General features: G+C 43.5%; 6 protein-coding genes across 6 annotated transcripts; 1 reads left to right on the top strand and 5 right to left on the bottom strand.

The window, feature by feature from the left end:
* Positions 1-2,795: 2,795 nt before the first annotated feature.
* LOC310869402 (histone H2B-like) lies at positions 2,796-3,170 on the bottom strand (the record flags this gene model as incomplete). Its single annotated transcript, XM_083780124.1, has 1 exon — positions 2,796-3,170. The coding sequence occupies one exon, from the start codon at positions 3,168-3,170 to the stop codon at positions 2,796-2,798; it is 375 nt and encodes a 124-aa protein (XP_083636250.1).
* A 1,214-nt stretch (positions 3,171-4,384) lies between these two features.
* LOC310869397 (histone H2A-like) lies at positions 4,385-4,768 on the bottom strand (the record flags this gene model as incomplete). Its single annotated transcript, XM_083780119.1, has 1 exon — positions 4,385-4,768. The coding sequence occupies one exon, from the start codon at positions 4,766-4,768 to the stop codon at positions 4,385-4,387; it is 384 nt and encodes a 127-aa protein (XP_083636245.1).
* A 1,649-nt stretch (positions 4,769-6,417) lies between these two features.
* LOC310869393 (histone H3.2) lies at positions 6,418-7,065 on the bottom strand (the record flags this gene model as incomplete). The annotated part of the gene is made up of 1 exon (XM_083780115.1): positions 6,418-7,065. The coding sequence occupies one exon, from the start codon at positions 7,063-7,065 to the stop codon at positions 6,655-6,657; it is 411 nt and encodes a 136-aa protein (XP_083636241.1). The 3' UTR covers positions 6,418-6,654.
* Positions 7,066-8,799: 1,734 nt separating this feature from the next.
* On the top strand, positions 8,800-9,396 carry LOC310868564 (histone H2A-like; the record flags this gene model as incomplete). Its single annotated transcript, XM_083779021.1, has 2 exons — positions 8,800-8,846; positions 9,027-9,396. 2 exons carry the CDS (start codon positions 8,800-8,802, stop codon positions 9,394-9,396), a joined length of 417 nt encoding a protein of 138 aa, XP_083635147.1.
* A 574-nt stretch (positions 9,397-9,970) lies between these two features.
* Positions 9,971-10,588, bottom strand: LOC310869388 (histone H1-like; the record flags this gene model as incomplete). The annotated part of the gene is made up of 1 exon (XM_083780110.1): positions 9,971-10,588. The coding sequence occupies one exon, from the start codon at positions 10,586-10,588 to the stop codon at positions 9,971-9,973; it is 618 nt and encodes a 205-aa protein (XP_083636236.1).
* A 1,737-nt stretch (positions 10,589-12,325) lies between these two features.
* Positions 12,326-12,701, bottom strand: LOC310869401 (histone H2B-like; the record flags this gene model as incomplete). Its single annotated transcript, XM_083780123.1, has 1 exon — positions 12,326-12,701. The coding sequence occupies one exon, from the start codon at positions 12,699-12,701 to the stop codon at positions 12,327-12,329; it is 375 nt and encodes a 124-aa protein (XP_083636249.1). The 3' UTR covers position 12,326.
* Between the last annotated feature and the right edge of the window lie 328 nt (positions 12,702-13,029).

Raw genomic sequence — 13,029 nt, 5'->3', positions numbered from 1 at the left:
TCGGCCCTAACACACACACACAAACACACGCACATATTAACTGTGTATATGGTGATTTTGGGTGTGCCTGTACAGTAGTTACAGTACAGTGGAGGGTACAGTAGAGGGACCCCCACACGGTAACTGTCATTTCTCAACCGTTTTTTTTGTTGTTTTCTGGACATTTTATTAGTTATAACTCTGTTTAATATAATAACACAGTCCTCCTATGAGACACAGAAGGAAAACAAAATGGTACTTTATCATGATCATTAGTGAGCACAAATTATATGAAGATAGGTTGAAAAGTGGTGAAGTGGTCCGTTTAAGTTCCAATGAAATGAACATGTGCAAACAGGCAGTCAGACCTTGCAGCATTTTATTATTGTGCTTTGATTTAGCGTTGATCTTGTGTGCCATGCTTTTGCTGGCTGCTATGACACCCACATTTCCCCATACCATGGTCTAAATCTGTCACAATAGAGCACCGAAGTGTGACGTCAATATCGGTAGAGGGCGCAAATAAACAGGTTTGTGTACTTTTTATTTGCATTATAATCCCTACAGGGGGATTTTAGATTGCCTCATATAAGAACTGTGTTTTGAAAAATAAACATGTCACCCCGGCCGTTTCACTCATATGGATATGAAGAATCAACTGACTGAGAGAAAACGCTAATGTTACTGCTACTGAATTAGTTACATTTTCGCTAGAAACAGACTATCATATGAGTGACTGACTGTTGCAAACGATACAGAGACACCTCCCTGACAATAAAGCAGAGACAGCTTGTTTATTTTTGGACCACAACACTTATATGAAACGATTTTAAGATGAGCCCATGTTATTCTCCATAGAGAAATTACTTCTGCGAAGCAGGGGAATCGAAGGGATGAGCGAGTTACGCCAGGACTTCGGAGCACCGTTGCTGTGTCTATATCAGCTTGAGCTTAAATCGCTATAGAATACAGGTGCTGAACATGTCATTTATTTACAACTTGAAAACAGTGATAGTACTGATTATACAAAGGTCTACATTTTCACAAGCTTATAGTACATAAATTACATCCCATTTACAGGAGTCAACTTTTGTATTAATTTATTGCAAGTGTAGTGGGTTGAGCTTTTCCAATCATGTGGCTCAGGGGTAGAGTGACTGGATGGCAACCGCAAGGTTGTCAGTTCGAATCCGGGCTCCCCCAGAGTTAGTGTCGAAGTGTCCTTGAGCAAGACACTGAACCCCTAATTGCTCCTGATGTGCTGACTGGTGCCTTGCATGGTTTCCGCCACCATCGGTGTATGAAAGTGTGCGAGAATGGGTGAATGTGCAATGCACAATCTATGTAAAGCGCCTTGGATAAAAGCGCTATATAAATGCACCATTTACAATTTACCATGTGACACCCCAATTACCCATATTCAGGACAGCTGAGACACCTGGCTGTAAACTGAATAAGAGGGAGCCACACTCAGCTATCAGAGTAGCTGGCTGGATTGTTGTTTGCCTGGTGGTGTGTTGGGGTTGTATGTTCAAGAGAATGTCATTGACGGTATGTCAGGTCTACATGTGTTTTTGTAATTGTAAAGTTATGAGCAAAATCTAAGTGTTTCTTATTTTACATGCATCTGGGATAGGCTGCTTTGTTTCCCCCCACCTGTTGTAGGCTATACCATAGCTTCGTATGACTGTTTGTTGGCTCCTGATCGTTTAGAGGCTTGCTGCCCCATGGACCAGCTACGTAGGAGTAGGCTACTGACTGCGTGGCTTCTCCACGCCATGTCCTCGTATATATTTATGCAGCGCTTTTCCAGCCCCAGTTGGTTCGGTGGCATGCTCCAGGGACCGAGCGCTGATGACAGCATGGCCTCTCATTGCCAATTGTGGTATTCTTAGCTCGGAGGTAAAGGGCTGCCTCTGCATATTGTACTTGTATTTTAATTTGTAATTATGTCTATTAATATATTGTCTTTTTGTTTTATTAGGAGGAGCTGTTTTTGTCCTTATTTGGTTATCTGTTTTAGTTTATTTTGTGCAAACCAGCTCACTATTGAATTGATGCAAAATTATAGGTTTTGAATATAAAGTATATTTGCCTCTGACTGTGCCAGTAGTAGCAGTAGTATGGGTGGGCTAGAGTTGTAGTCCCGACAGGTGGTGGGTAACGTGGTATAGGCTGTCTTGGGGTTTTAACTAGTTTAGTGCATGGTTTGTGAAATCAGTGTTGTGTGTGTGTGTATCTAACTTTATCCCTTTGTCTTGCAGTGCGAATGGCTTGTGTGCGTGCGCTCTTTGGTGGTGTTGCAAACCTCTCCCCTCACTCCCTGCCTTTCCCCTGTCAGCAAGGACACCTTTTGTTCCCCCTGGCTACTGGTATTGTGGTAAGTTAGCATAACTGACATTTTAACCTAGTTTCTGATATGTTGTCGTCATCCCTTTTTTAAATAGGTTGTATACCTGTAGTTTTAAGTGATTCAAGTATTCTGCTTTGAGCCTAAATAAATTATTACATTTTTGTACTGGAAACACGCGTCTCTGCTCCTTATGTAAACCTGTTGGGTATTCAAGTGTATATATTATGTGTTATCATATATTCTCTGGGTGAAACTCCCAAAGTGGCGTAGTCTGGTGTTCTGTGTCCGGGCCTTAGTGCCCTGGTCACAAGTACATGTCATCGGAGCACACTTACTCACATAGTCTTACGATGACTGACCAGATTTAACGCAGTCTTAGAAATTTGTTTCTAGGATTTGGATACTCTTTGTTGGAAAAGATGGGTGGTCCTTAAAAGGACCGTTGTGTTTAGAGCAGAATAGTTTACTTGGAGCTGGTGTACTTTGTCACAGCCTTGGTGCCTTCAGACACGGCGTGCTTGGCCAGCTCACCAGGGAGCAGCAGGCGGACGGCGGTCTGAATCTCCCTGGATGAGATGGTGCGGCGCTTGTTGTAGTGAGCCAGTTTGGAGGCTTCACCGGCGATGCGCTCAAAGATGTCGTTGACGAAGGAGTTCATGATGCCCATGGCCTTGGAAGAGATACCGGTGTCAGGGTGGACCTGCTTCAGGACCTTGTATACGTAGATGGCATAACTCTCCTTCCTGGACTTTCTGCGCTTCTTGCCGCCCTTTGCTGCGGTCTTGGTGACGGCTTTCTTAGAGCCCTTCTTGGGCGCTGGTTTCGCTACTTCAGGCATGGTTCTCTCTCAGTGGGTTGAAGAAAAGAAGTCAGTATTTCTCGACGTTGCACCAGTATTTATACAAAGCCAACGCAAATGAAGTGTGCTACTTCCAGCATCTGATTGGCTTCTGCTGTCACTGCTCATGTGACCCACAGAGGGAGGTGTCTCAACACTGTCTTTGTTTCTGAATAATGTTCTCCCGCCTGCCTCATCTATTGTCCCGCTATAATATAGTCAAACACATGTAATGAATAGCTCTATTCGACGCTCCAATTTAAATCCAGTTGGAATACACAGTCCAATTACTGTAGTCAGTCTATTTGATACTAATCCGAGAAGATCATTCATATGGCCCATATGGCACTGTCCAGTTTGTATCACACAGAGCAATCAAAATGAGTAGGCCTACATCTAAAAAAGAGAACGCATCTTTTCCAAGAGTTTATCCAAATAATTTAAGCAAATGGCCAAAAGGTGGCCATTACAGACTGTCCGCAGCTAAACCAGTTTTGTCCAGGTCAGTCATATGACATTAGTGTGAATAACAGTGCGACTGCGAAGACTAATTGCAAATAAGGTAAAGTATTGGGCAGTTTAATTCATAAGACAAAATGACTGCTGTAAATGATGTCCAGGTTAGTATGACCAAGCTTGTGAAAATCTAGAATCATATTGCATTAGCTCCACTACACTAACGATGTGTATGCAGTTAAAATCTTAATTGTATTAAAAGGTGTTTCAAGTTGTGAATACATGATTACCGGTAAATATAACTGCAGCTGTATTCTATCATAGTGATTGAGTTGACTCAGACTGCATTCAACTACTCAGGGAAATGTGGGTGTCGTATAGCAAGACAACCTGCATTGAAGTACTTAGACGTGTATCATCTCATACAGTAGTAAGCATGGCACAGGATCAATGCGAAATCAAAACACAAACCTGACTTTTATACCATGTATTTTTACCCTCAGCTTTTAGTGTAGATTCTTGTCCTGACAAATGAAATGCCAGTGACAATGGATAATTTACATAATGTAGCCGAGGAAATCGGCTATTTTGTTCTAACACAATTATATGCCATTGGATGGAGCACAATTAGAGCACCCCTCACTTCACTTCACACGGGTGTGATAATACTAAACTTAGATTGGAAATTACTCTTTATATTAGAAGGATTGGGTGGCTCTTAAAAGAGCCTTTTTTGGGTTTGTTCGGTCGAAGCTGATCTATTTCTTGGAGGCTTTCTCGGTCTTCTTGGGCAGCAGAACAGCCTGGATGTTGGGCAGCACACCGCCCTGAGCGATGGTCACTCCACCCAGCAGTTTGTTGAGCTCCTCGTCGTTGCGGACGGCCAGCTGGAGATGACGGGGGATGATACGAGTCTTCTTGTTGTCACGAGCAGCGTTTCCAGCCAACTCCAGGATCTCAGCGGTGAGATACTCGAGAACCGCAGCGAGGTACACTGGAGCTCCGGCGCCGACTCTCTGGGCATAGTTGCCTTTACGCAGAAGTCTGTGGACACGACCCACGGGGAACTGGAGCCCGGCACGGGATGAGCGGGTCTTAGCCTTCGCCCTGGCCTTTCCTCCAGTCTTCCCTCTTCCACTCATGATGACATTTAATTTCGGAAGTAATATCTCAGAGAAATGTGAGGAAACAGAGGCGCGCGAGAGCTTTTATATCTTCAACAAACACAGCCTAGTACTAATCTCTGTGTGCGGCTGTGCGCCCCACCAATGAATGAGAGTGAGTGTGTATGAGCTCCCCTCCAATCAGACCTAGTGGCTGAACGGCTCCTCCCAAAGAAGGATGTTCCTGACCAGAGACGGCGTTTCAGACCCTCACCCAACAGTTGCAAGAAGAAAGCAGCCCACTTTGAAATCAGAAGCATCAGTTTATAAACTCACTTTATAATTATATACACGTGTGATGTGGTCGTAAATAATTCGAAGCACTAGGCAATCAATGTATTTAAGGCCTATTCATAGTCTGGATTTTCGGTGGTGAGGTGACCACCGCTCCGGTGGTGAGCTGACCACCGGAGCTGAAATAACGTTGAGCGGTGGTGAGTAAAAACAGAGAAGGGCTGGAGCGGTGGCGGTGGTTTTCTCTTCACCATGTTGTAGTTCGGTGGTTACCCCACCACCGAAAATCCAGACTATGTATGAGCCTTTAGCCTACAGTGTCACTCACGTTCCATGGCTTACAACATGACGTCACAAGCCGCGGTGAAGAGCAAACCACCGCCACCGCTCCAGCCCTTCTCTCTGTTTTTATTTCAACTCCGGTGGTCAACTCACCACCGGAGCGGTGGTCACCTCACCACAGAAAATCCAGACTATGAATAGGCCTTAAAAGTGCAAGGCACATTTAGTTTAGTCCACATTCCACAATCAACCCTTCTGTGCAGCAAAGGCACAGAAGTGTCCAACATTGAAGACAGGAGATATGTACTTATTGTTATTCTTATACACCACCACATCCACCCATGTGTTATATATGTTATTTTGTCACACAAATAGAAATGTTTAAAAAAACATCTGTCTAATGATGATGTAACTGGAAGACGGTTTCTAAACTGCCCACAGCCCTCCTATGAGACACAGACTGAGCAGAAAAAAATGGTGCCATTTTATCATGATTATTAATGAGGACCTATTATATGAAGATAGGTTGAAAAGTGGTGAAGTGGTCCTTTAAGTGTCCTACATCAAACTGTGAATATCAGTCACTTCACACTGAAGTCAACACAACCATCTACCACCATTTATAATAGTTTTGCCATGGCATCATTGTCATGTCTGTGTTGCTGAACAGTGCAAAACAGACAGATTTAAGTCATTTTCCACACTCATCTCCCCCCAGGCCTTCCTAAATGGATAGGTGCTGTACGTGTGAATCGCCCACAGGCCAAGTCATGGATAATATAACTCCCTATAACTTCATAATAATACATGCAAGGCAAGCGCACATCACTGAGCACTTGAAACACACTCTCTCTTCTGCACTGAAACTGTACCCATTACTTCTTTAATAAAACTATATTTGTATAGCACCTTTCATGAGGATGAAATGCAGCTCAATGTACTTTACAGAGAAATAGACAAAAAAGGAAAGCAAAGGCATAAAACATTAAAATGATAGCAGTGAATAAGTAAATAAAGCTGCTTCAGCATGTCATGTCTTAACTTAGTTATGTGTGGTAATTTCTTGCATTTCCAATGCCTCTTCCTGAATGTCCGAGTGATTAAGATCACAATTTAATTGTTATATTTCTGATTCAAAGAGAAAAGTACTTAAAATGGAACAAACTATAGAATACAAAAGAAAGTGTCTGCTGTGTCCCTACGCAGATGGTTATAGCAAATATATTTATTTCAGTAGTTATGTCATATTGTGCATGACTCCAGTGTATAAAGGAATAATTGCTCTCCAAATAACGCATTTGGTGGCTCTTAAAAGAGCCGTTTTGGGGTTGTGGCAGTGACAAATTAGTTTAAGCACGTTCTCCGCGGATACGACGGGCAAGCTGGATGTCTTTGGGCATGATGGTAACCCTCTTGGCGTGGATAGCGCACAGGTTGGTGTCCTCAAACAGACCGACCAGATAAGCCTCGGCTGACTCCTGGAGAGCCATGACGGCGGAGCTCTGGAAGCGCAGATCAGTCTTAAAGTCCTGGGCGATCTCCCTCACCAGGCGCTGGAAGGGCAGCTTGCGGATCAGCAGCTCGGTAGATTTCTGGTAACGACGGATCTCCCTCAGAGCCACTGTACCGGGCCTGTAGCGGTGAGGCTTCTTCACTCCACCAGTTGCCGGCGCGCTCTTACGCGCTGCCTTGGTGGCGAGCTGCTTCCTGGGAGCTTTGCCACCGGTGGACTTACGAGCAGTCTGCTTGGTTCTTGCCATTGTATCGTGTTCTCTTCTAAAGAAGTTGAGAATAGAATGCTTATTGCAGCGCAAACTGCTGCTTTTATTTTATTTCTGAGACGCCGTTTGTTCTCTGATTGGTCAATGGTGAGGGACCTCCTTGTTTGGGGAGGTACCATGCATCACTGGCACCGATTGGAAGGAAACTCTTACAAAAGTCCAAGTAATAAATGGACAGAACAAAGAAAATACTTTGCTCTGTTGTATGATATGGAGCAAATAAATAAAATTTCTACTTGTGACAAAATGACACAGGGATGTTTTATACTAGTGTATACGAAAGTAGGGATCGTAACAAAATAATTAACATCGAATTCACATGATATAGTCACACAGCATATTCATGTGGTTAAACTTCCAATATGTGGACATGTCGGTGCTTTGCTGCACATAAGTGTTGATTGTTGACTAGAACTGTGCATTGAACTTCAATATAGGAACTGGAATGCATGCAATGTGACACTAAAAATGTAGGCTAAATGTATGATTTCATACAAATTATTACTACCACATAATATGGTGTATAACTATGCTTACTTAAAAGACACAGTCAACGACAGTCATTATTACGAGAGGTCAGACAGGAACAGTTGATTCTTGTCATTTTCTATCTCTGTAAAGTTAATAAATTAGTTGTAACAAAAAGGGCGCAAACTGCTGCTCTCTGGTCAAGAACCTCCTTTTTGGGAGGAGCAGTTCATGTCACTACTACTGATTGGTTGGAAGCTCATACACACACTCAGCCCGCGCTCTCATCCGTTTCTATGATTGGTGGGGCACCCACCCGCACATACAGAAAGTACTATACTCTGTGTTGTTGAAGGTATAAATGTTCTCGCGCGCCTCTCCTCCAACACATTTCTTCTATATTCAACTATAGAAATAAAGCTATATCAAAATGAGTGGCCGAGGAAAGACTGGAGGATAATAATAATAAGATATATGGAGGTATGGTGCATTTTAAACACTGCTCCCTTGAAGAAAGTAAAAACCTAGTAAATAATTTTAACAGCGGCCTCGTCACTGGAAACATGCAGGACGTTATGTGGCTAACTGCCCACGGTAGACTCCCAACGAGAGCAGTGGTTAAATGGAGTTGTTTTGTGACCACAACAGAATGCCCCATGCCAGACTGTGAAGAACTAGAGACCATATGGCACTTGCTCATAGACTGCAATAGGTCAAAAGCAATCTGGAGCAAGATGCACGATATAGGTTTGAGGGTGCCATGCCACAGAGACATTTTGTACGGTATTTTTAACTGCGGAAAAGAAAATTATGATATATTTTGGGTTTGTATTTGTATGACCATTTTTAAGATTTGGAAGACTCGGTGCAAAATGGCAATGGACAACGTGGTAATTGACGCGAACACTGTTTTTAAACAAATTAAAACCGAACTTAAAAGGAAAAAAACAATAGACCTGAAGAGACTGCACACGCACCTAAACTGGCCCACCTTGGCACTGTAGTAATTCTAGAACAGCCCAGACAAATAGAAATATCCTGATGTGACTCCCGGTTGCGTCTACATGTTTTATACTTTTAAATGCTCATGCTGAGTGTGTGGCTCTGGGGGTCTTGTCGCATGCCAGCGGATAGGCACACATGGCACCAAAGCATGGTGCTATTTGTTGGCGGGTGGCGAGGCCCTCAGAACAGCACATGCAGGTGCAGGCATTTGGGCGTTAGGGGGTGCTGCGGATAGTACACATGGCATCAAAGCATGGTGCTGTTCGCTCGCGCTCCCTGGCGCCTAGGTGTCTGTGCTTTTTTTATGTATGTATTATGTATCATGATGTATGTATTTGAGGTTATGTATTATGTATTATGATGTATGTATTTGATGCTATGTATTTATATGATGACAAGCAGCATATTTTCTGTATGACTTGTAATTTTGTGGAAATTTAATAAAATACTTATATAAAAAAAAAAAGAAAGACTGGAGGAAAGGTCAGGCAGAAGGCTAAGACCCGCTCGTCCCGTGCCGGGCTCCAGTTCCCCGTGGGTCGTGTTCACAGGCTGCTGCGTAAAGGCAACTATGCCCAGAGAGTCGGTGCCGGCGCCCCGGTCTATCTGGCGGCTGTCCTCGAGTATCTGACCGCTGAGATCCTGGAGTTGGCTGGAAACGCTGCCCGCGACAACAAGAAGAGTCGTATCATCCCCCGTCACCTCCAGCTGGCCGTCCGCAACGACGAGGAGCTCAACAAACTGCTGGGTGGAGTGACCATCGCTCAGGGCGGTGTGCTGCCCAACATCCAGGCTGTTCTGCTGCCCAAGAAGACCGAGAAAGCCGCCAAGAAATAAATACTTAATTCTGTTAACGAACTCCACAAAGGCTCTTTTAAGAGCCACCCACTATTTCCATATAAAGAGCCTTCCATTTCACCCGGGTGAACACAAGCCTGCTTTTGATTATGCTCCGTTGTTTTATAAAACGAATTACTATTAAGTAATATGCCGAATTAATGTCTCATTTATAACTAAGTCCGGCTATACAGTTTGATTTTAATAATTTTACTTTAACTGAATACAATCATGTACTGAATGATGTTGAATTTTAGTGTAGTTTTGCTTTCATTGGAGCTTTTTTCTGCACTGTCTGGCAATGCAAATAATGAATTTCAATAGATTATGCCTTCTGATTCTGTTAGAACGAAAGATAATTAGACTGCATTCTTCGTGCAGTGAGAACGACAAAATAATATCCACATTGCCTAGTTGAGCCAAAAAAATAAACCTAATCATATATTGTACATGTGTAATAATACACTATCATTACATTATACTATATTGAGGAATTATCTTTAAATGAAGTTGTGTGTGGCTCTTAAAAGAGCCTTTGTGGGTTAAAACATGCTGTTGCGTGGAATGTGGATGTTTATTTCTTCTTGGCGGCTGCCTTCTTGGGTTTCGCGGCCTTGGGCTTTGCTACTTTCTTTGCTGGTGCCTTCTTAGCGGCGACGGGCTTCGTCACCTTCTTGGGACTCTTTGTCGCCTTCTTGGGGCTCTTAGCTACGGCTTTCTTTGCAGCGGCAGGCTTCTTCACCTTCTTGGGGGATTTCTTAGCGGCTGCGGGCTTCTTGGCTGCAACCTTCTTGGGGGATTTCTTAGCCGCGACGGGTTTCTTGGCTGCCGGCTTCTTGGGTTTGGCTACCTTCTTAGCGGGTTTCTTTGCCTTCACTTCGGTCTTCTTGTTGAGTTTGAAGGATCCAGCAGCACCTGTACCCTTGGTCTGGAGCAGGGTGCCCTTTGCTACCAGGCTCTTCACAGCAGCCTTGACGCGGCTGTTTTTCTTCTCCACGTCGTAGCCACCGGCGGCCAGAGCCTTCTTGAGTGCGGCCAGAGACACACCGCTCCTCTCCTTGGAAGCGGTCACAGCCTTAACGATGAGGTCCTGGGCGCTGGGACCGGCGGCGATCTTGGGTTTGGCGGCGGCCTTCTTCTTGGCGGCTTTAGCCGGGGAGGCGGCTGCTGGAGCTGGGGCGACTTCTGCCATTCTCTTGTAGTTCGTATTTCTGTTGTACTGAACTAAAATCTCTGCGTAGTCCGAGTGATGATGAAGCAGAGGAGGAGTGGGTGGAACTTAAAGGATGTGTGAGAACCTTGTAGACTCAAGCCACTAGGTCAGTGCTCTGTCTGCTGCAGAATAGTGGAACACTTGTGTTTTCTCTACAACTAAAAACCAAATAAAACACAGAGAAATTTAAGTATTAAAGTAAAACAACAAATGGAGCATATAGCAGACTAGTTTAGCATTATAATTAAACCATGTGGAGCCCCGAGGCCTCCTGCGTTTTGTAATGAGACGTTTAAAACATCACATATACACAGGTACATGGAGTTGTTCATCAACTTTCCTCTGTCATTTGGCTTTTAAAATAGTTTCACATACAATTTCCTGAGCAATATTCACTGCACAGCAAGGTGAGATGTCTGGCAATGTTATAAAAGTAAAATAAGTCATCTGTATCAATGTGTTTGATTTAAAAATCAAAAAATGTCAGTGTCTGCAAACACAACCATGGACCTGTGACATAGTGACTTATGAGAGGACACTTGTGGTCGTTTATTTTGCTCTCTAAGTGTTATTAATTGTAATACATCTGACGTTTCAGTTCATTTCACATGTCATTTCACATTTATTCACGAATGGCCAATTGAGAACAATCTTCACTTTCCCAATGTACATGGGCCTGCATAGGTAAAGGCACACTTATCCTCAGATTGCATGATATATGTTTGTATTGGTCAAAGGAAATACAGTATTGTGTGGGTGTAGATTACTTGTGTGTTTTACTAGTAAAACCAAATTGCCAGTATTAAGCAGCCTTCAAATGCATTGTATGACCTTAGAGTATATAGTGTATGACACTTGAATGACAAAGGCCTATGTGCTAGGATGCTGAGTTTATCCACACACCATAAACGAGTAGTAAGTTATCAAAGTGCCAACTGGGTCTCCCCAGTCAAATAAGGTAACTTTAAGCACTTAATGTGTTATACTTTGGTTATTTGACTTGAAAGAGAGGGGCTTTGTCTATTCGAAAATAGCCATTATACAAGGTCACGTCAAGTTACAATATGTGAGCTTGTAGATCAGTGAGAAAGACAGACAATTTATGGTGGGGTCCCTGACGGAAACTCATTTGAGATGGGGGTCTGCGGCCAAATGTATCAGTGTCAGAATCTTACAAATCTTTAAGGCTACTATATGCGCACAATAATTAACACTAGTCTCGTACACTTCAAAATTGACCAGTCTACAGCAGTTTTTACATGAAAGGGGACAAGACAAAAGTACCTCATACATGGGCCACATGCAGCCCTCACCATCACTTAATGCGGCCCACAGGTTAATATCAGAATTCTGATATATACGTATATATTGATTTCACCTAATTACTAGTAACTAAATGCATTTGAAATTAAATTAGGTTACTTTTCAAGATTCCAATATATAGCAAAAATAGCTGATCTACAAGCTCAAAACACATGACGGTCTCAGGTTGTAGATCAGATATTTTGACAGTAATATGCAATGTGGCTCTCTGCATTTAGTGTTGAAATAGTGGCCCGCTCCATTGTCAAAGTTGCACACGCCTGACCTAACTGGTCAGACTCTGCAATAGTTATTAGTTGGTCACTTGCCAAGTATAGTATCTGGATAAACTCTGTTAGGGAAAAAAATGGGTGGTCCTTAAAAGGACCGTTGTTTTTAGAGCACACAGAACAGTTTACTTGGAGCTGGTGTACTTGGTGACAGCCTTGGTGCCTTCAGACACGGCGTGCTTGGCCAGCTCACCGGGGAGCAGCAGGCGGACGGCGGTCTGAATCTCCCTGGATGAGATGGTGGAACGCTTGTTGTAGTGAGCCAGTTTGGAGGCTTCACCGGCGATGCGCTCAAAGATGTCGTTGACGAAGGAGTTCATGATGCCCATGGCCTTGGAAGAGACACCGGTGTCAGGGTGGACCTGCTTCAGGACCTTGTATATGTAGATGGCGTAGCTCTCCTTCCTGGACTTTCTGCGCTTCTTGCCGCCCTTTGCTGCGGTCTTGCTCACGGCTTTCTTAGAGCCCTTCTTGGGCGCTGGCTTGGCAACTTCAGGCATGGTTCTTGAATCTTTCTTTCTCAATGGATTGAAGTACAGAAGTGAATTATGCTCGGCGTTGCACCATTTATACCAAACCAAAGCAAATTAAGTATGTGACTCCCAGCACATGATTGGCTTCAGCTGTCACTGCTCACGTGAACCACAGAGGGTGTCTCTTATGGGTGTCTCACACTGCTTCTTTCTGCATAATGTTCTCCCGCCTGCCTGATAGTGCCTGATATATTGTCCCTCTTCTAGGGTAGGGATGTAATTATGATAATAAACACATTTAATTAATAGCTCTTTTCGACGCTCTAATTTAAACCCACGTGTATCACACTTTCTA

This window comes from Protomyctophum parallelum (assembly GCF_964188405.1).
Source record: "Protomyctophum parallelum genome assembly, chromosome: 13".
Classification (NCBI taxonomy): domain Eukaryota; kingdom Metazoa; phylum Chordata; class Actinopteri; order Myctophiformes; family Myctophidae; genus Protomyctophum; species Protomyctophum parallelum.
This window is presented reverse-complemented; position numbering and strand designations above follow the sequence as displayed.